The sequence below is a fragment of the Plecotus auritus genome, assembly GCF_963455305.1.
Source record: "Plecotus auritus genome assembly, chromosome: 5".
In the NCBI taxonomy this organism is placed as follows: Eukaryota; Metazoa; Chordata; class Mammalia; order Chiroptera; family Vespertilionidae; genus Plecotus; species Plecotus auritus.
Window position 1 is genome coordinate 32,512,773 of NC_137776.1, and position 23,225 is coordinate 32,535,997.

The 23,225-nt window shown below is 39.3% G+C and overlaps 1 protein-coding gene across 1 annotated transcript in view; it reads left to right on the forward strand.

Moving 5' to 3' along the window:
* Nucleotides 1–1,232: 1,232 nt before the first annotated feature.
* PSMD1 (proteasome 26S subunit, non-ATPase 1) overlaps nucleotides 1,233–23,225 on the forward strand; it is a 94,204-nt gene continuing 72,211 nt past the window's right edge. The window contains exons 1-8 of the mRNA XM_080669217.1: nucleotides 1,233–1,430; nucleotides 6,175–6,218; nucleotides 7,007–7,080; nucleotides 7,265–7,434; nucleotides 12,616–12,821; nucleotides 14,158–14,301; nucleotides 16,599–16,825; nucleotides 21,478–21,538. Of these exons, the coding sequence (XP_080525343.1) occupies nucleotides 1,415–1,430; nucleotides 6,175–6,218; nucleotides 7,007–7,080; nucleotides 7,265–7,434; nucleotides 12,616–12,821; nucleotides 14,158–14,301; nucleotides 16,599–16,825; nucleotides 21,478–21,538 (942 nt within the window). The 5' untranslated portion in view covers nucleotides 1,233–1,414. The remainder of the gene's footprint in view (nucleotides 1,431–6,174; nucleotides 6,219–7,006; nucleotides 7,081–7,264; nucleotides 7,435–12,615; nucleotides 12,822–14,157; nucleotides 14,302–16,598; nucleotides 16,826–21,477; nucleotides 21,539–23,225) is intronic.

Consider the following 23,225-nt stretch of genomic DNA (forward strand, 5'->3'; position numbering starts at 1 on the left):
GTAAAATGATACTCCCAAACATTCAATCTGTTTAAAGGGAGCTCTTCAAAAGTGTTTAATAATTACATTTGATATACTTTAACACCCATAGCTTAAGAATACTCTTTTTTTTTTAATCCACACACTCAAATGTGTTATCAACCACAAAACATTGACTTGTGCCACTAGGTTACAGTGTTTTGAGAACTAAGTGTTAGTGATTATTGTCCAATTAAATGCAAGGCTAGTGACTAAAATGTCATCATTTGCCACTAGTATTTGTCAATGCTTTCTTTAGTACTACTGAGGTAAGATGGCTATTGAAGCTGGTATAAGACTGCACATGGCAATCACAACTGCCATTTCCAATTTCTAAAGATATATTAAAAATCAAGAACCCATTGCTATGGGCGGGGGCGGGGGGGGGGGGCAATAGGGTGGGGGGAGAGAGGAACCATGCAGATGGAAAGCAGAAATGGAAGACTCGCCCTAACTGGTTTGGCTCAGTGGATAGAGCGTACGCCTGCGGACTCAAGGGTCCCAGGTTCAATTCCGGTCAAGGGCATGTACCTTGTTTGAGGACACATCCCCAGTAGGGGGTGTGCAGGAGGCAGCTGATTGATGTTTCTAACTATCCCTCTCCCCTCCTCTCTGTAAAAAATCAATAAAATATATTTTTTAAAAATGGAAGATTCTACCCCACCCCTCGCTTTTGGAACACTTTTCACAGTATATCTTTTTATACTTACAATTTTTCAAACATGTAAATGTACAGTATAAACATCCATTGTTCAACGTTTTAATAAAGTAATGATGGATTCCTTATAATGAAGTATTTCTGTGAGGATTTCTTTTGAAGAGTGATTCTGCTTTTTAAACTTCTTTTGATTATCACTTTTTAAAGAAAACGGTCTTTGCCACATCCTTAGCCCCCAAAGGCTTAGTAGGGTGGGCGCTGCAGTGAGACCCCCACGCAGCAGGTGGCACTGCAGCACGCACCGCTCGCACTTCCCCTCAAAGCCCTTTCTCAGCAATGGCGGGTGACGGTGGGGCCTCTTTCTAGGCGTGGCCATTGTGAAGCCTGATCCCAGGTGCGACGAGTATCACCACCCTGTGAGAGCCCTGACCTAAAAAAGGGTTAGAGAAAACAATGGAGCTCTCTGTGCATCCTTTCGCGCAGGCCGGGGCGGCGGTGGTGGCGCGAAAGGCGTAGGCCGGGGGAGGACTTGTGCCGGGGCGGCAGGCGGGACGGTGGACAGCCCATGGGCGGTCGGGGTCCTGAGCGAGAAGTGAGCCGGCGGCCCGAGCTGGCGACTGACTGAGCCGCGCACCGGGACAGTGAGGAGGCGCGGCGGAGCCTGCGGGTCCTGAGTTGACAGATACACTGCGGAGCCCGGACTGCGAGTGAACGGGCGGGCGAGTGCAGGGCGCAGCCATGATCACCTCAGCCGGTGAGTGCGACCGCAGCGGGCGCCAAAAGGGAGGAGCCGCCATGCCGGCTTTTAGCTGAGTCAGGGCCGGTGACTGGGCACCTCCCGGCGGAGCGCCGGCCTGTGCGGCCGCTCGCTGCCCAAGGTCCACTCCCGGGCCGGGGGCTGGCAGTCCGGCCGGGCCTCTCTGCCCTGGGACCCCGTCGGGCTCGGGGGAATCGCAGCAGGTCCACCGACTCGGCATCCCTCCCGCCACACCCCCGTGCCCGGACCCGAGGTGCTTCTGGGTCCTTCTCGGACCCCGAGGAGTTTTCCTTAATTCGAATCCTCCCGAAATGGACCACGTGGGGCCGTCGGATCCCAGTCCTTACTCGCAGGTGGTTGGGAGGGACGACCCCCCTGTGCGGCCGGACAGCGAAGCAGTCTTTCCCTGGATGTGGCTCAGCTCCATCTCCTTCGAGTGAAACCTGAAGCTAGATTTGAGGCGGGTCGTTCTGGGCCTACAGCAAGGCTATTCAGTGAAAGCACCCAGAAAACTTTTGTGTTGGGTGAAGACAGCTTTATACTGAGAAGCAAGCTCTGGATTTTTGAGGCTAAATGCTCAGTAAATATTCTGCATTGAAAGAACTCCTGGGTGTGCAGAGCAGGTTTCATACCCTTAACTAACCATCGTACCCATAGATTCCTGTAATGACACTAGAAACAGGATAAATATAGAAGTCAAGATCTAGGGGTGACTTAAACTCCCTCACTGTGGATTGTTTCAGTTAGAGCTGTCCACAGCCTTGGTGGGTTTTTTTCTTGCCTACCTACCCTTTTCTCACCCTGTTTTACTCTACACTTGTCCCACAAATATTTCGTTGTCAACAACTGGTGATCAGAAGACAGTAACTTGTACTTGGATGGAGCTCAAAACCATCTTTTTATGAGCATTGCTTAAGAAATTGGTGGAGATGCTGGGAGATCTCAGTCATTTTCAAAGATTTGAAGAGCTGTCACCTGTACTTGGAATTAAACGTTTGTCTCCAAGAGATACAAATGACTGGGAGGTGAATTTTAGCTTAATAAAAGGAAGCGCTTTACCAGTCAGAGCTATCTAAAGATAACATAAGTACTGAGTATCTTGCCCCCTGAAAATGAAGGCCTCGTTCTATCTCACATCTACCCATTACCACCTCCTAGCCCAGGCCGTAGCTCATCCCTTGCCTGGGTTACCGCAGCAGCCTTAAGACTTGTTTTCCACCATTACTTCCATACAGTCCATTCTTGTAGTCAGAGTCTTCTTTTTAACCACATAATATCATTACTTTGCTTTAAATCCTCCAGTGCTTTCCATTGTGTTTAAAATCCAGGCTCTTAACCAAAGACCTCATGATGATTTCTGCCTTGGTTTTTAAAAAATATTTATTTATTTATTTATTTTATTATTATTTTTTTAATCCTCACCCAAGGATATTTTTTCCATTGATTGTTAGAGAGTGGAAGAGAGAGGGAAAGACAGAGAGAAACATCGATGCAAGAGAGACACATCGATCGGTTGCCCCCTGCACGCACCCTGACCAGGGTCCAGGGAGGGGAGGAACCTGAAACCAAGGTACATGTCCTGGGACCCTTCCATCTGCAGGCTGACGCTCTGTCCACTGAGCCAAACCGGCTGGGGCTTCTGCCTTGTTTTGTACTACTCTCTTCCTCACTCACTACACCTTAATCATACAGGTATTCTCTCTGTGCCTTGAATATGTCTGTTTCTCTCCTACCGCAGGTCCCTGCACATTCTGAATGGTTCCTTCTTTCTAGACTCCTGTTCCTCAACTTCTCCCTTAGCTTTTCAGTCTTTAGTCTCAGCTCAAATGTTAGCCTTTCCCGCTCATTTTATTAAAGCTTGCTGCCTCTGCCCCCCTTAGCTGTCCCCTCCCTTCATCACAGTCCTGTAATTACTTTGTTTACTTGTCTGATTGCTGTCTTTCTCTCTGGTAGGATTTTGGGCGGGAAACTTGTTTTCATTATTGTAAGAACATTGCCTAGCAGTTGGCTGAAGTTCAAAAGTATGCCCTGAATGAATAAATTAACCCCTAGAGTGTGTGAAGTAGAGACAGAGAGCATTGGTGGGAATATAATGCCGATAATTTAAACCTATCAGGTGTGGCAGGAGTAATGATTTTTAGGTCCTACCCTGAGACTCTGATATAGTATAGGGTGTATTTGTTACTCTCACTTGTTATGTGTACTGGATTACATATCAGCTTCTCCAAACCTTTTGTCACCGTTTCCCACCCTTGGCTCACATTGGCTTAGGATCTGTCCCAGGTACCACACCAGCTCTGGTGTGGATTAGTAACTTCATTCATTCATTTATCCACTAGGCCAGCCGTGGGCAAACTACGGCCCGCGGCCCGTTCAGCTGTTCTATCCGGCCCGTGGAGCCAAAAGAGCGGAGGGTTCTCTTGCTCTCCCCTCCGCTCCTTTACTTTGAATTTATATTAGTTCACACAAACACTCCATCCATGCTTTTGTTCCGGCCCTCCAGTCCAGTTTAAGAACCCAATGTGGCCCTCAAGTCAAAAAGTTTGCCCACCCCTGCTAGGCACTGAGAACACAGTAGTGAATAAGAGGTCAACATATATGCTAAGTTTTTCAAGAGGCTTGCCAAAGAAAGGGAGTGGAGAGGCAGAGATAGGTGTTTGCTGGAGGGAGATGTGAGACTGAGTGGGGTTTGGGGTTGTGACTTTTAACAACATAGGCACATAAAAGAAAACTTTGCTAAAAAGTTTTAAAACGAGTCTCCCACTCCTCTTTCCCCTTTCTCATCCCCAGAGGCAATCATTTTCAACTTTTAAGGTATTTCTTCTGGAACATACCTCTATATTTATAAATCATATCCAAATATTACTATAAATTGATGCAACAGTTTTAGATAATATCTGCTGATTTCCTGTTGTGAGATTTTTTAGCACCCTTAATCTTTCCCATTCCCTGCTTCCTCTTCCCCCCTCTAAAGGAGAGTGCTGTTTTGTTTTTAAGATGGAAAATATTCATGTATGGAGTGTAGAGTATTTGATTTAGTTGTGTTCTGCGGACAGTGGTTTTATTTCTAAGCCAGGACAACTGTGTAACAACTTAATCAGAAGTGAAATCAAACAGCAGAGTATAGGAAAATCTGTCTCTTTTGGTAAAAGCAATTCAAAACACACTATTGATTGATGATAGGAATGGGGTAGCCTTTTTAGTATTTTGATGATCTGCTCTACATTTAAAGAATTCCTGTTTATCAGCTATTGCATATCATGGGTTTGCAACACCCTCCCACCCCCCCCTCCACATACACACTGATTTCATTCTTTGACCTATCTTCTTTCAATGCCATCAGTTCAGTCTCTGTTCTGGACTTGTCATACCAACCTAGAAGTTCTTTTTATCTGCTTTCATGCTTTTAGAATATGTAATAGTACGCCCTAGCTGGCACCATGGCATAGTTTTGTTTGCTAAATTTTGTATCCTTTTCTGTAAGGCTCTCTAAAGACTACTGAAGCTATTTAGCAAACCTAAGCTTATCAGTTAGAAATGGTTATATTTCCTAAGTAATGTTGCCTTGACACTTTTTAATCAAATCACAATTTCAACTCAGCGTTCCAGAATGACCTACATGGTATCCGAGAGACAGTTTGGTTTCCTTTTACTTTATTCTAATATTCCCTTTAACATATGACTGTATTTAAAGGTGCATTTTTTTTTTTTTTTTGGAGAGGGCAGTTGCTTTCTTTACTCTCCAGTGTTAGTGCTAACACCTCAAGGTCATATGGGAACACTGTGCTTGGGTAAAGTCAGAATAAGTAAGATTGTTCATCATTTAGCAAAACCTAGGTTACTTGTGATATAAAGGTGAAGCCTTTATATAGGCATCTTGAAATAATTAAAATAAAAAATCTCATACTTAAAAAAAAAAATTCTACCCTGGTGAGTTGCTGACTATATAGTCCCTTCTTTTGTATATAACTATATAACTAACTGTTGGTGTATTTTGTGACTAATATTATTCTAAAATTACTAGAGGCCCAGTGCACGTAAACTGGGGGTGGGGGGGTTCCTCAGCCCGGCCTGCACCCTCTCACAGTCCAGGACCCCTCAGAGGGGGAGAGGCTTCTGCTACCTCCGCTGCACTCACCAGCCATGAGCCAAGGCTCTGGCTGAGTGGCACTCCCCCTGTGGGAGTGCTCTGACCACCAGGGGGCAGCTCCTGCGTTGAGCGTCTGCCCCCTGGTGGTCAGTATGCATTATAGTGACTGGTCTGTCCTCTGTTCGGTTGATTTGCACATTAGGGTTTTATTATGTAGGATATGGGAAAGTTCCCCGTTTTGGTCAGTAAATTAGGCCACTGATTTTCAAACTATAGCAAGCATCAGTATCATAAGGAGAGCTTGTGGCCCCATTATTGGACCCCATCCCCACAATTTGATTCAGTAGATGTGGGATAGGGCCAAAAATTTGCATTTTTAACCAATTCCCAAGTAATGCTAATGGTCCAGGGATCATACTTTGAAAACCACTGAATTAGGCAAACTGTGATATATGTAGTGTTATGAGAGTTTGATAACAGTTAATTCTTAAACTTTGAAATATAAACCTTTATAGTTTTAAAGAAAAATAATAATTCCTCTAGTGAAGTCACCTTCAAAAAATACTTTTTTCTAACTATCATATTTTTTTACTAAGTTAGTTTCTCTCTTAGTATATATTTCATAATCAGGATATATCTTTTGTCTTACAGCTGGAATTATTTCTCTTCTGGATGAAGAAGAACCACAGCTTAAGGTATGAGTTGAAGGAAAATTAATTTGGCTTAGTACAAATACGGTGAAGCTCTTTGAACTTAGTGGTGTCTGTATATCTTCCATCATTTAAAATAGCCATTCTTGGGGGGTGAGAGCAGCCTGGGAGAGGTCAATGGGGGGGGGGGGAAAGAGACATATGTAATACTTTCAACAATAAAATATTAAATTAAAAAGATAAAATAAAATAGCCATCCTGCCCAGCCTATACCCAGTCATTGAAATCTAGCCCAAGAGGACAGTGTTTTGAGAACAACAGTTGGTTTTCCCTAGAGTTTAACAAAACTAAGGCAAATAAACCTCAATATGGCACCTGAGCACACCCCCACACCATAAATCTCAATATGGCACCTGAGCACCCTCCACCCCTCTGTTTATCAACAGCATTCAAAAAAATTGTTTCTTCTGTGTCCCATATTTTAAATTTTCATTTGACAAAAAATTGGAATATAATTCAAGTGGCTCTAGATACCTAAATTGATTTATATATATTCAAACTAGCAACTCACATCAACCTTATATTCAAAGAAGAAAAAATATTCATTATATTAAGGAATGACATTATATGGTAGTCTGATGTTTGATGATTGAAGACGGGAAGGAAATGCATAAAGTGAAGAGAAAATATGTCGGTAAATTTTTGTATTTGTCATAGATTAATACAAGTTTTAGTAAATATGATAATTTTGCCATTGATTTGTTGGAAACTTTTTTAAGGAAATGTAATGTTGAGTCTGTCTCAAGATTGAATTTTGGTTTTATCTTCTACAGGAATTTGCACTACACAAATTGAATGCAGTTGTCAATGACTTCTGGGCAGAAATTTCTGAGTCTGTAGACAAAATGTAAGAAATTTATTTCTATAAGTTGAGATAAAGTAGAACAACTTAACGTATCTATAGATGTGGATTTTGTGGTTTATATTCATTTAGAAATTTGCTGCTACTAAATTGTGGCTTGAATATTTAGATTTGGGATTTTTAAGGAAAACCAGAGTTTGAACTAAACCTATACTTCTTATTCTTTCAGAGAAGTTTTGTATGAAGATGAAGGTTTCCGGAGTCGGCAGTTTGCAGCCTTAGTGGCATCTAAAGTATTTTATCACCTGGGGGCTTTTGAGGAGTCTCTGAATTATGCACTTGGAGCAGGTGACCTCTTCAATGTCAATGATAACTCTGAATACGTGGAGACTATTATAGGTAATTATCTTCCATGTATTAATGCTTTATCTTGTCAGCTTCTTTCTTGCTCTAGTGTATATTGCTTTTTTTTTCTGAGTTATTTTTGTTGTTGCCAAATTTTATTTTAATTGGAAGTTCGTAATCTTTCTACAGTAATTTTATGCAGGCTGAGTTTTTAGATCTAATTTCCAATTCTGTGCTTTATTTTTTATCATAATGAACAGTAATAATAACAGCAATGATAAGGACATCTCACAAAACATTTTAAGAATAAATCTAAGAAATTATTCTGAAATAGCTAACTTAGCACAGAGTTAGTTATCTCGGTGATATAGTTATCTCTAGCCCAATGAGCACATTACATGAAAAAATTAAATTATTATCAATAACAAATTAAATGATAGTAATTTATAGAGTTTCTATATACAGGAAACCATTATTGAATATCTCCATTGTGCTAGGCTCTGGGCCACTAATGCTTCATACCATGGTTTATCCCACAGCTGCTCTGTGAGGAAGGATCTAGCCCTGTTTTAAAAATGAGAAAACTTGGGGCCCAGCCAGCGTGGCTCAGTGGTTGAGTATGGACCTATGAACCAGGAGGTCATGCTTCGATTCCTGGTCAGGGCACATGCTAGGTTGCCGGCTCGATCCCCAGTGTGGGGCATGCAGAAGGCAGCCAATCAATGATTCTCTTTCATCGTTGATGTTTCTATCTCTTTCTCCCTCTCCCTCTCTGAAATAAATAAAAATGTATTTTTAAAAAATGAGAAAACTTGGGTTTCAATATGATAAACACAACATGGCTATTAAATAGAAGGGTCAAAATTTAAAACCAAGTCTTCAAAATCCATAGTGTCTACTGATAACCATTGTTTTCTCATTTGCTTCGTTATTTTTGAAGTTGAGGGGATAGCACACAGTAAGTCTTCTGGTTCTCTGAGTGATTTTCAACCTTTTTTATCTCATGGCACACATAAACTAATTACTAAAATTCTGCGGCACACCAAAAAATATATTTTTTGCTGATCTGACAAAAACAGGTATAATTTTGATTGATTTACAAAAGTATAATAAAGTAATTACCTACCCTTTTTGCTCCAAAGTAAGTTTTTTAAAAATCAGGTACCTATACTTGTATATAAGGATTTTTGGTACCAAGAATTAACCAGTTAGCCACAACCTTATTATGTGAACTGAATAATAAGATGCAGCTCTATTATATGGCCTATATATTTATGGTTTTAGATAGGGCATTTACACCAGAGGGCTATTGTATTGTCTGTTGCCTTTTTTTTATTTGACAAGCTAAGAGAAAAGAGGTTAGTGCCCCTGACTAAATAGATATTGCTTGTTGTAAAAATTCTTGCAGCACACCAGTTGAAAATCACTGTTCTATCTTGTAAGTTGAACCAACTACATAAGGTTTTGTTCAGAGATTTTGTAGGTTTGAAAACTTCTGATCTAGTAGATGCAAGAAGGGACTGTATACCCTTCAGATATGTCTTTGTGAAGAGCAAGCTTTAGATTATAGTTACAGAGAGCGTGTGTGTTGTCTGTCTATAGTATGATTATTTTTTGAATTCCTGATTAAGAGGAAAGCTGCATTATTTACCTGAACCCTTAAAAGGAGAAAGTTGGTATTCTCTTTCAGAAGTTGGGAAATGCTGCACAAGATTATCCAAAGGGGTGGTTTTCAAATGTCCCTGAAGTTTTAAGTAGGATTTTGTTAGCACATTTTTAAAGTTTTTGCTGTGATGGTGTGAAAAGGTGCAAATAATTTGACCGCATTCATTCATTCATTTTTAATCCTCACCCAAGGCTATGTTTGAGAGGGAGAGAGAGAGAAACATTACTGTGAGAGCAAAACATCGATCAGTTGCCTCCCATACTCGCCCTGACTAGGGATTGAACCTGCAACCCTTTGGTGACACTCAACGTAACTGAGCCACCTAGCCAGGGCAAGAACAGATGGTTTTAAAGCAGGGGTGGGGAATAACTTTTCTGCCAAGGACCATTTGGATATTTATAACATCACTAGAGGCCCAGTGCATGGATTCGTGCACCGGTGGGGTCCCTCAGCCTGGCCTGCAGGAATTGGCCTGAAACTGGCTGTCCGACATCCCCTGAGGGGTCCCAGATTGTGAGAGGGCGCATACCAGGCCGAGGGATTCGTGCACCGGGCCTCTAGTATGCATATAATATCTTTAGTTAATCTCTTCCCGTCCTCCCTCCTTCCCCCTTCCCCCTTCCTTCTGAGATTTATCAGTCTGTTCCATGTTTCCATGCCTGTGGTTTCCACTCCTGCGTTGAGTGTCTGCCCCCTGGTGGTCAGTGTGCGTCATAGCTACCAGACAGTCGGCCGGTTGCTTAGGCTTTTATATATATATATATATATATAGATTTGAGGGCCATACAAAATTATCAACTTACAAATTAAATAGCCTGCTTTATTTGGTCAAACATTTAATTAACTCACCCCTAATTCAGTGGCAGGACCAGACCAAAGATTTCGAGGGCCTTACATGGCCTGGCCGGACGTTCCCCAGCCTTGTTTTAAAGAATAGACCATACCAAAAAAAAAGAATAGACCGTACATTCTGGCCAACATGGCTTAGTGGTTGAGCATCGACCTATGAACCAGGAAGTTACAGTTCAATTCCTGGTTAGGGCACATGCCCAGGTTGCAGGCTCAATCCCCAGTAGGGGGCATGCAGGAGGCAGCTGCTCAGTGATTCTCTCTCATCATTGATGTTTCTATCTCTCCCTTTCCCTTCCTCTCTGAAATCAATAAAAATATATTTTTAAAAAAAGAACAGACCATACATGTTATTTGAAACTAGAGCACTTTCCTACATTAAGTTAAATGTGAGGAGTTACACTTATCTCCTTATCTCTTTTCTCTTATTTGAAGAATGTTGATAATTTTTTTATAGTATTGATCTGCAAGTGCTTTCAAAGCTGTTATTTTATAAGTCATGCTTTAAGCAGGACTTTTGGTCTGAATAGGGCTGGGAGATGGTAGATGCCTTCCCTATCTCTAAACATTATTTATCTTTCCTGATAGAAAGTGGTTGTTGGTCAACAGGCGAGTTCTGTTTGCTTTTCTTTATGTGGACGTGGGGTCACACTTCTAGTTTTAAAGGAATTGTTAGAACGAATATTTTTTAAACTGAGGAATTTATGAGAGGATATACAAAATAAAAATTGGGAAAGGCTTCCTATTATCTTAATACCATTAACAGTTCATCTAGAAAATTCAAGACTAGTAAATCTTCTCCCAGTTATGATAAGACCTGCTGGGAATGATTCTGGGATGTAGTTATGATATAAACCTGCTAAGTGAGAGCACAGATTTAAAACTGGTATGTACCATTTTTCCTCAGTTATAATCTAAGGAAAACTCCCTAAATTCTATAATTCTGAGGTTCCTCTTTAATGGGTAGGGGTAATGTTTTCTCACTTAACTACATTTGGTTCAAAAAGCTTATATTATGGCCTGGGGAAGATTTTCTGCAACCAGAATTGTTTAAGGTCTGTTTTGTGACTGCCACTTCGTTCTTCTTAACTGTTTCTGAACCTGTATAGTTCTACCTGAAGGAAATCTTAATGTGGTATATTCTAGTTTATAAAAGTCCTTTGCTTCCCCTAAAGTATAGATCCATTAGCATGGGTCATCTAGTAGACAGCAATTCTTTTTTTAAAATATATTTTTATTGATTTCAGAGAGGAAGGGAGAGAGAGAGAGAAACATCAATGATGTGATAGAATCATTGATTGGCTGCCTCCTGCCCCTACCAGGGACCGAGCCTGCAACCTGGGCATGTGCCCCAACTAGGAATCAAACCATGACCTCCTGGTTTATAGTCAACACTGAACCACAGACCCACACCAGCCAGGCTCGACAGCAATTTTTTATGGTAGTTCAAATCATTTCTGTTTCCTGGGGCTATAGTTTGCAAATGTCCTTGTAGCCTTTCTTCTCTTTAAAGGAGATAGCCACAAGGCAATGAATTATACTAGTAGAGAGGATACTATTGCATTTGTCATTCAAGATGGGTGGCTATCTTCCAATATGAAGGTAGAAGAAGGCTTAGGGAAATTCTCTTTTTTGTTTTTTCCTAAAAAGTTCACGGTGATTGCAAAGTGGTATAAATTGTAAACAAATTTAAGTGGATTTTTTGTTTGTTTTTTTATTTTGTGTGTGTGTTGTTTTTTGTTAATCCTCAGCTGAGGATATTTTTTTCATTGGTTTTTAGAGAGTGGAAGTGAGGGGGGGAGACAGAGAGAAACATTGATGTGAGAGAGACACGTCAATTGGTTGCCTCCCACACCCGCCCAGACCGTGACCAGAGATTGAGTCTACAACCAACGTAAGTGCCCTTGACTGGAATCGAACCCATGACCCTTCAGTCCTTGGGCCAATGTTCCAACCACTGAGAAAAACTAGCTAGGTCTTAAGTGTTTTTTATCAAGTGCACCATTGGCACCCTTCAGTATGTGGCTCCATCCTCCCCTTCCACCCAAATTATTGTGAATGGAAAGCCAACTTGTGCACATACACCATTGCATGAATTTTTAAACTCCTGGGGTGAGGGAGTGTGAGTAGCTTCTACTCACCTCACATTGAGACAATGACTATTTCAGTTAGTGTGCTACAATTTTGGAAATCTGGAATTGCCTCTAGAACCTGTGGCACAGTTCAGGTCATTTCACCATTATTCTACAAAGATGATTTAGACACAGTCACTTTTCTCAAGGATTTAATAGTTTCATTATTGTAAAGAAGTCTAATAATTTATTGCCATGTGATAATTGCTATAATAGGTCTTTTTTAATATCATCAATAATAACAAGGATTTGTTTTTTGAAAGTAAAACAGCAGCTATTTGTAGCCAGCTCTTTTGAATAAGTAGTTTAGTCAAGTTATTTAAAGTAATTTTGGTCAAAATAAAGTAACAAGATAGAAATGTTTTCAATAATATCAGCCTTACTGAATTAATGTGTAGTCCTCCAATATAACTGTTATGAAGGGAAAAATATTAATTTGTATAACTTCTAGCATTTAAAAATATTGAAATGTGCTTATTACTCTATAGTCATCCCATAAGTTTTTATGATTATAAATGTTGGCATTGTCCTTTCTAGTAGTTTGGCCCAATTTACAAGGTGACCAGAGTTATTTTATTTTCTTCATAGCAAAATGCATTGATCACTACACCAAACAGTGCGTGGAAAATGCAGATTTGCCTGAAGGAGAAAGAAAACCAATTGACCAGAGATTGGAAGGCATTGTGAATAAAATGTTCCAGCGATGTCTGGATGATCACAAATATAAGCAAGCTATTGGCATTGCTCTGGAGACACGAAGACTGGATATCTTTGAAAAGACTATATTGGAGTCGGTAGGTAGATAAGATTTTAGAGATTGTTTTTGGTGGGGAATCAGCAAAGGAAATTATTAAAATAGAATCTCTCTCATAGGTAGTGAAAAGAAAATCTGGTTTAGAAATAATAAGGTGCTCTTTTGCCCTAATGTTTTATTTTTATAATTTATACAAGAACCTTGGTTGTGTTTTGAATATCTACTTTTATCTTACTGTATTTATTCCTTTGAAGTCTTGCATGAGGATGTTGATTTAATTATCCTGCCCTTTCTAAGAAGACTGTATTGATACACTGCTATATTTTTAGACTTATGACTAAAATTACAAACTGGATTTCTAGTTTGGGAATATTTTGCAATAATTATGACAGTTGTAAATCATCAACCAAAATGGTCAGAAAGATGCAAGACTGAGTTGAATGGACATTGATCTTCATGTTCACTTGCTATTCTCCATTTGCTAGCTCTCTGCACTCCAGCCATTTTGACCTACTCTCAGCTCCTAAATGTACCCTGCCTTGTTCCCCTTGCTAAAAATATTGCCTCTGCCAAAATTATTTTCCTTTTTTCTTTACCTGCTTTATTTCAGTTCAAGGTCCAGAGTTCAACTCAACTGTCACTTGTTTAGAGAGCCTTCTATCAATTCCTGCCACCCATACACTCTCCTCAACTCCTACTGCAAAGACTAGATCCAATTATTTTGTTAATATCTTGGAGACCTATATTTTTTTCATAGTGTTTACCACTATAGTAATTAATTGATTGTATTATTAGGCAGTTAATATCTGTCTTTATTACCAAATTATAACCTCCATAAGGACAGGTATATTGTGCCTAGTTCACTACTGTATCCCCAAAGCCCTAGGCAATGTTGAGTAGCAGTGGTAAGATTTGTTTAAATGAATAAATGAATGAAACACCCAATGTGATAGAATGGCCCTTGTTTTACTGTTTCATTTTTGTGTAGTTATAGCCTCTCCTTGTCTTCATGTGAATAGAATGAAAATACTTGTTTTCATTCGTTCAACAAAGATTTCTTCTTTGAGTGCCTACTATGTGCCAGACTATTTTAGGCATTGGAAATACCAACAAAGTTCCTGCCCAAATGGAACATTGGAGGAATAGGTAGCAAGGGAAATAATTACAGGGGAACTGTAAACCTACTTTTGCCCACCCCTGCATATAAGGTAAAGGGGTGATAAATGCTTTAAAAAAGAATAAAGCAGAGTAAGAAATGCATCTTAGACAACCCAGAGTACATCTTTATATAGATAAAATTTGTTTTATGAAACAATACCTACTTTCCCTGCTTGTAATGTAATCAGATAATGATATATCTTTAAATTTTCTTTCAGAATGATGTCTCAGGAATGCTAGCTTATAGCCTCAAGCTCTGCATGTCATTAATGCAGAATAAACAGTTTCGGAATAAAGTACTAAGAGTTCTAGTTAAAATCTACATGAACCTGGAGAAACCCGATTTTATCAATGTTTGTCAGGTAATTATATTATATTACTTTACATTGTACTGTTGAGCTGTGCCTCACTACATTACATAATATTACTTTTGATTGCATTACTAACATAATTGATCTTCACAGCCCTATGAAGATATGGTATATAGTTTATATTCCTTTTTACCTATAAGAAACTGAATCTCACAAAACTAAAAGCTTATTTTGTTATAATCTATTCTTTCTATGTATTCTTTTTTCCCCCTTTTTATTGAATTTATTGGAGTGACGCTGGTGGTTAACACAATTATGTAAGTTTCAGGTGCATGCTTCTACAGCACATCATCTGTACACTATCGTGTGTTCACCACCTCAAGTCAAGTCTTCGTCCATTATCTTTTATATCCTGCCTGTATTCTTTTTATATTTTTTAAATAATCCAAGCATTTAAAGAAATTTTGGAAATAAAGGTAAAAAAAAAAAGGTAGAAGAAAACATAAAAATAGTATATCTATGTTATATCATTCTAGAAAGAATTTCAAGTGTAAAATTACCTTTAGTTTCATTACCCAAACACATATGTACATACTTACCTCTTTTCATGTATGAATTTGCTTACACGTTTTTAAAAAATTCAGATGGTACAGAAAATAAAGCAAAAAAATATATATTTTCCTTTCCTAGGTCTTTTCTCAAAGGTAATGCATAGATATGTTTGTCCTCCACTTATTAGCACAGAGGCACTACCTCATTCTTTTCAGTGGCTACATTATATTTTATTAGCTGGAAGTGCACTTGGGTTTACTTTTTAACATTTGTCATACTGTGTAAATCTTTCTATTCTGCTTAGAGCTTAACATTTTATCATACATTGTGTTTGTTAAATGTGTTCTCATGTGTTTTCATCTTGTATACATTTTTAAAACTTAGGTTAATTCATCTTTTTTTAATGCTTTTTAAAGTAAGTTTGAAACAAAAAGCTGGAAGAAAAATACCCACATTTGTATCACCCAAAGTCAACTTAACATTTTAGTATATTTCCTTTCAGTTTTCTCTATATAGATTTTTGGAGTTTTGTTTGCTTCTAAGTAGTTTTTAAAAATTTTTATAAAAAGCAATTGTCCTCTGCCTTCTTTCTCTGTGTACTTCAGTTTTATTCCTCAGAGGAAATATTTTTTTTTAGCTTATTTCTTGTGCCTTTAAAACTTTTTAAATTTATATTTGTAAGGTATATTTTGAACAAGTAATAATACATTCACATGATTCAGAATTCAAAAAGAATCAATGAGTATGCAGTGAAAATTCTTTTCACCCCTTTCTTCTAGCTCTCAAGTTCCCTTTTCTGGAGGCAAACAGTACCAATTACATATGTCCTTCAATTTAACATTTTTTGTCCTAACTCTTCACAGACTCTTGTTCTAACTCTTTCTTGATTGTGTAGTAGACATTTAGTGGATGTATTTGCCTCACTAAGCCATTCCCCTGTTACTTGCCATTTATTTTCTATTTTTCCATTCTTTCCTATTCTTTTTTTTTTTTTTAATATATTTTTATTGATTTCAAAGAGGAAGGGAGAGGGAGAGAGAGGTAGAAACATCAATGATGAGAGAGAAGCATTGATTGGCTGCCTCCTGCATGACCCCCACTGGGGATCGAGCCCGCAACCTGGGCATGTGCCCTGACCAGAATCGAACCTGGGACCCTTCAGTCCGCAAGCCGACACTCTATCCACCGAGCCAAACTGGCTAGGGCTCCTATTCTTAATTTTACTAACTTTGATTATGTGTTCATTCTAAAATTGAGTTTTTTGCTACTGAAAGGAACAAGAAATTTTAAATTCTTAAAAGAAAAATTCTGACATTATTGGATTATTTTGTTAAAACATGGCAGATCATAAAGTAGTTAGAGAAATGCTTCAAAATGGTCATTTTAGTGCATCTTATCCTGACCAAACACAATACACTGTTTAAATGAGTGAATGACTACTACAATTTATGGTAAAGCAGAAATTACAAGTTAAGGAACACATAAATGTAAATTATGAGTAAGATTTAAAGAAGCCAAGATTCATTTATCAACCACTTATTGAATACTGCTAATTGCCAGGCACAATATTAGGAGCTGTGAGTATAATTTGTATGGATTTTCTTGGAAGGCCGATTCCATTTTCAGGAAAACTTTATGCCAGGATTAGAAGTGGAGTGCTAGACTAGCTGGTTAGTCTGCCCCAACTTGCTTATACTTATATTTTAAAGTTTCCTATATGTTGACTGTTTGTCACTCTGAAGTATCTAATAGACAGTTTCCAATTATTGTGTAATTGTTCTTTATCTGCATTTCAGTGCTTAATTTTCTTAGATGATCCCCAGGCTGTGAGTGATATCTTAGAAAAACTGGTGAAGGAAGACAACCTCCTGATGGCTTATCAGATTTGTTTTGATTTGTATGAAAGTGCTAGCCAGCAGTTTTTGTCATCTGTAATCCAGAATCTTCGAACTGTTGGCACCCCTATCCCTTCTGTGCCTGGATCCACCAATACGGGTACTGTTCCAGGATCAGAGAAAGACAGGTATAAGTATCTTTTACTGCATCAGAACTAATTGAACAATCTTTATTTTATTTTGGGAATAGGTGAAATGTTCATAGTCTGCGTATGTTAAGAATAAATTTTACCATTAGCTTTCATATATTGTAAAGTTTCATTAGAAGCTGTTTTGTTTTGGAGAAACCATGATGGCGGCATAGGTAAACACCTAAACTGCTGCCTCGCACAACAATTTCAAAACTACAACTAAAAGACAAAACAGACATCATCCAGAACCACAGGAAGGCTGGCTGAGTGGAAATTCTACAACTAGAAGGAAAGAGAAAAGCACACTGAGACTCAGAGGAGCTGCCGAAGGCAGTGGTACAAAGGCGCGCGTGCAGAGAGGGCTGGCAACTGAGTACGCAGCTGGATGTCTCAATCAGGAGGAAGACAAAAGCTCCCGACTGCTCTGAACTCCAGTTCCGGGTGAGACTCTGGGGACCCAGACTCATAAGGGGATAAACTGGACTGTCAGGAAAGAGAAAAGCACACTGAGACTCAGAGGAACTGCGGAAGGCAGAGGTCAGAGGCGCACGCACGGAGAGGGCTGGCAACTGAGTGCGCAGCTGGCTTTCTCAAGCAGGAGGGAGACAAAAGCTCCTGACTGCTCTGAACTCCAGTTCCGGGCGAGACTCTGGGGACCCAGACTCATTCGGGGAGAAACTGGACTGTCTGGCAGCGGGCAGAACTCGAGGGCGGCTTTCTCTCAGAGGTGCTTGCAGCGATTACTGCGGGACACTGAGACCCAGGGGCCTTTTAGGGCAGGGCTGATGGGAAGCCATTGCTGTCTACTCCGTCCTGAGACTCTGTCCCATCCAAGCTGAGCACAGAGGCTTTTGTAAGTCTTGTCTCATAAGGGTGTCTCCAGCACAGAAGTTCTCCCATCGTAGACACAGCTGATCCTCACAGCCTGTTGGCCTGGAAATCAATTCCTCCCAGTGATACCAACAACAATCAAAGCTTAACTACAAGACTGTGCATACAGCCCACAAAGGGGTGCACCAAGAGTTTCCACCTCAGGTAACTGGGGAGGCTGAGCCACTGGGCCATACAGGATATCTAGCACACAAAGCCACTCTATCAACTCAGGGAAGCAGCCAAAATGCGAAGACAAAGAAACAGGTCACAAATGAAAGAAATGGAGGAAAGCAAACAACAGGACATAGAGTTCAAAGCCACGGTTATAAGGTTTTTCAAGAATTTTCTAGAAAAGGCCGATAAATTTAGCGAGACCCTCGAGGATATGAAAAAGGACCAACTAGAAATTAAGCATACACTGACTGACATAAAGAATAATATACAGAGATCCAACAGCAGACTAGAGGAACGCAAGAATCAAATCAAAGATTTGAAATACAAAGAAGCAAAAAACACCCAACTGGAAAAACAAAAAGAAAAAAGAATCCAAAAATATGAAGATAGTGTAAGGAGCCTCTGGGACAACTTCAAGCGTACTAACATCCGAATTATGGTGGTCCCAGAAGAAGAGAGAGAGCAAGATACTGAAAACCTATTTGAAGAAATAATGACTGAAAACTTACCCTACCTGGTGAAAGAAATAGACTTACAAGTCCAGGAAGCACAGAGAACCCCAAACAAGAGGAATCCAAAGAGGACCACACCAAGACACATCATAATTAAAATGCCAAGATCAAAAGACAAAGAGAGAATCTTAAAAGCAGCGAGAGAAAAACAGTTACCTACAAGGGAGCACCCATACGATTGTCAGGTGATTTCTCAACAGAAACTATGCAGGCCAGACGGGAGTGGCAAGAAATATTCAATGTGATGAATAGCAAGAACCTACAACCAAGATTACTTTACCCAGCAAAGCTATCATTCAGAATTGAAGGTCAGATAAAGAGCTTCACAGATAAGAAAAAGCTAAAGGAGTTCATCACGGCCAAACCAGTATTATATGAAATGCTGAAAGGTATTCTTTAAGAAAAAGAAGAAGAAGAAAAAGGTAAAGATAAAAATTATGAACAACAAATGCATATCTATCAACAAGTGAATCTAAAAATCAAGTGAATAAAAAATCTGATGAACAGAATAAACAGATGAATATAATAGAATCAGGGGCATAGAAAGGTAGTGGACTGACAATTTCGGGGGGAAAGGGTTGTGGGGGGTGTGGGAAGAGACGGGACAAAAATCTTACACCTATGGATGAGGACAGTGGGTGGTGGGGTAAGGGCAAAGGGTGGGATGGGAACCGGGTGGAGGGGAGCTATGGGGGGAAAAAAGAGGAACAATTGTAATCTGAACAATAAAGATTTATATTTAAAAAAGCTGTTTTGTTTTGCACTGTGCTTGGCACATTAAGGAAAAGCAGAGAAATGGACCCTTCTGGAAAGAAGTGAAAGTGATTTTCTGACAGGGCGGGCCTGTAGGGCAGCATGTTTGCCATCTAATCCAGTAAATTATAAACCTTAGGAGGGGCAGGTGGACTAGATTTCAGAGATTTGACTTAGGTATTTAGAAATATGAAACATTCTCAGTTTTTTGTGCTTTTATTAGAACTAAATATGCATATGTCTTTAGTTTTTCTCAGCAGTGTTTTGTAGATTATAGTGCAGAGATTTTGCACATATTTCCTTAAATTCCTAAGAATATTATGGTTTTTGAAGTTGTTATCAGTGGTATGTTTTAAAAGTTCAGTTTCCTATTATTTGTTATTAACATATAAAAATACAATTGATTTTTGTATACTAACCTTGCTTAAATCACTTAGTAGGTCTAGTAAATTTTTTTAAAGATCCTTTCATAGAATTTTCTACATAGGAATCATGTCATCTGTGACTAGAAATTTTAATTCTTCCTTTATATCTTTTATACCTTTTCTCCCTTGTTCCATGTTGGCTAGCATTTCCAATCCATTATTAGATAGAAGTGATGAAAATGAACATCTTTACTTTGTCCCAGATCTTAGTGGAATAACGTTTAGTTTTGTTTTGTTTTTTAATTTTTTCTCCTTACTGTTTTCTTTTCTTGTATCATAGTTATTTGCTCACATGTTCCTTCTGAATTAATCTTCATTTCTGAAATTACCATTTTCCTCTTTCATTTCTAATTTTTTCCTCGTTCTATTTCATTTCTGAGTTTTTTGATTCTGATATGTAATATTGTGTTATACCTTGTATAATTTTTTAAATGTCTTTTACCTCCTCTGAAAATTTTTTTGTTACAATATTTTATGGGATTTTACTTTGACCTTTTCTGTGGCTTGTCTTCCCTGAAATTAGATTTTCGTGAACTTTTACAAAAGAGGCTCATTTGAGGTGCTTTTTGTAATTTCACGTCCCTCTAGAATTTCCTCTTCTGTTTTGTTGTGAAGTATTAAACAAATGGTGTCTTATGTTCTGAGATCTTTTGCTCTGTTTTCTTTCTCATTTTTATTTGGACCTTTTTTCTTTTTAATTTGGATTCTGTACTCAGCATTTCCTCCTCAAAGTATAGTGCTCCAAGAGAGTGTTGGCTGGTTAGTTTTAAGAGTTGTTGCAGCCTGGCTTGTGTGGTTCGGTGGTTGAGCATCAACCTATAAAACCAGGAAGTCATGATTCAATTCTGGTCAGGCACTTGCCCAGGTTGTGGGCTCAATCCCCAGTAGGGGGCGTGCAGGAGGCAACCAATGAGTGATTCTTTCTCATCATTGATGTTTCTCTCTCTCCTTCTCCTACCTTTCTGAAATCAATAAAAGATATTTAAAAAAGAGAGAGTTATTGCAGCCCAACTGCTTCACATCAAACTGGCTTTGTAAGCTATTGATGGTATATCTCCACCTAACTGTGTTTGGGGAACTTGGGGGATACTTTGTTACCTGGTTTTGTTGCTCATGCATTTTTCTAACCTAGTTAACTGCTTTGTATATTTTTATGAATATATTTGGAGGAAATTCAATAACTGAACCACATCTGTCTTATTAGAATCTTTTCTGTTTTTGAGATATATATATATATATATATTTATATATATATATATATTTATTTATTTATTTATTTATATATTTATATATATATATATTATTTTTATTTTTTTTTTTACAGAGAGGAAGGGAGAGGGATAGAGAGTTAGAAACATCGATGAGAGAGAAACATCGATCAGCTGCCTCCTGCACACCCCCTACTGGAGATGTGCCCGAAACCAAGGTACATGCCCTTGACCGGAATCGAACCTGTGACCCTTGAGTCTGCAGGCCGATGCTCTATCCACTGAGCCAAACCAATTAGGGCTGTTTTTTTTGTTTGTTTGTTTTTAGTCTATTTTTATTGATTTCAGAGAGGAAGGAAGAGGAAGAGAGAGATAGAAACATCAGTGATGAGAGAGAATCATTGATCAGCTGCCTCCTGCATGCCCCCTACTGGGGATCAAGCCTGCAACCCAGGCATATGTCCTTGACCAGAATCAAACCCGGAACCATTCAGTAAGCAGGCCGACGCTCTATCCACTGAGCCAAACCAGCTATGGCCTGTTCTGTTTTTTAGAAGCAATATTTATGAAGTGATTAAACATTTTTCCTTGTAAAATATTTAATTTGGACATAGTTCAGATCTTAAATTTGGTAACATATCACCCAGACATGCTATTCAGAAGAGATTTATCAGATTAGTAACTGTTGGTTCTTTTCATTTTAGTGAGTCAATGGAAACAGAAGAAAAGACAGGTAGTATACTTGTAGGAAAGACACCAGAAGCGGTAAGTGTGCTTTTTGAAGTCATGGTTGCTGTTTAACATATATTCCCACAGTATATTGTAAATTATTTTAAAGTGTTACACACCTGTTTTTATGGACGTTTATTACTAGGTTTGACAACAAAGTCATTTTATAAAAATATTTTTTCTGTAAAAAGTAAAATTTTAAAGTACCAGTAAGTACCTAAGTTAAATGAAATCAACTCTCTAGATCAGCCATGGGCAAACTACGGCCCGCGGGCCGGATCCGGCCCGTTCGGCTGTTCTATCCAGCCCGCGGAGCCGAAAGAGCGGAGGGTTCTCTTGCTCTCCCTTCCACTCCTTTACTTTGAATTTATATTAGTTCACACAAACACTCCATCCATGCTTTTGTTCCAGCCCTCTGGTCCAGTTTAAGAACCCATTGTGGCCCTCGAGTCAAAAAGTTTGCCCACTCCTGCTCTAGATCAAGCATGTCAAACTCAAAGGCTAACACGGGCCAAATAAACAAAGTTTAACTTTATGTGGGCCACAAAAAACAAAAGCTTCAGTTTTCATAGAAACGTAGATTTATTTCAATAGAGACATGCTGAATACAAAGGACTGAAATAAATGAGTAATCGTTAACATAAAATAATAGAACGTTTTAATAAAAATTAATATTTTTTCTTGAACATTAACTTACCAGACACTGAATAACTGCACAAATTAATAAGCATAACAAATAAACCTCTTGTTCTCCGAAAGTGAAATATTTCCTGATGCGCACACCAAACAAGTCAGTCCAAGACTAATGACGTGGCAGTTGCTGCTAAAATACTCACTGCTAGTATTAGTGGAGAGAAACAATGTGCCTGCTTGTAAAGCGCGTAAGGGAAATGAATACAACACTATTATAGTAATCAGTCATTAGTGACCGTTGTAGTTCGTTATTAATCTGTACTAATAAAAGGGTAATATGCTAATTAGACCAGACATCTTCCAGACAAAGCCACAGTGGCAGGGGCCAAGGCAGAGGCATTTAGGGGCGATCACACCGGCAGGGGAGGGCAGGTAGGGTTGATCAGGCTGGCAGGGGAGGGCAATTAGGGGGCAATCAGGCCGGCAGGGGAGGGCAGTTAGCGGGTGATCAGGCTGGCAGGGGAGCAGTTAGGGGGTGATCAGGCCAGCAGGGGAGCAGTTAGGGGATGATCAGGCCGGCAGGCAGAAGCGGTTAGGGGTGGTCAGGCAGGCAGGCAGGCGAGCGGTTAGGAGCCAGCAGTCCCGGATTGCGAGAGGGATGTCCCAGATTGGAGAGGGTTCAGGCCGGGCTGGAGGACACCTTCCCCACCCCCACACGAATTTCGTGCACTGAGCCTCTAGTTAGGTATAACAGGATATTGTAAAAATCAAGTTACAAAATTTTTATTAAAACATTTCTTACATACCATTATATTGGCTGGGCCACGAGTTTGACATGCTTGCTCTAGATTCTAACCAAAGAGTGAACTTCATTCAGAATAACTCTGACTTACCTGTCACAGGGGGAGAAAAAGTATGGCCTCTATATAAATGGCAACTTATCACAGAGGGGGCAGTTTGGTTGTCTTTGTTTTTCTTAGTACTTATGGTGTTTAAAAGACTTAGATAAGTATTAGAGCAGCAATATTAATGGATATAAATTTTTCCTTTATCAGGACTTTTGGTTTCTGATGCTCAGATATATAAACTT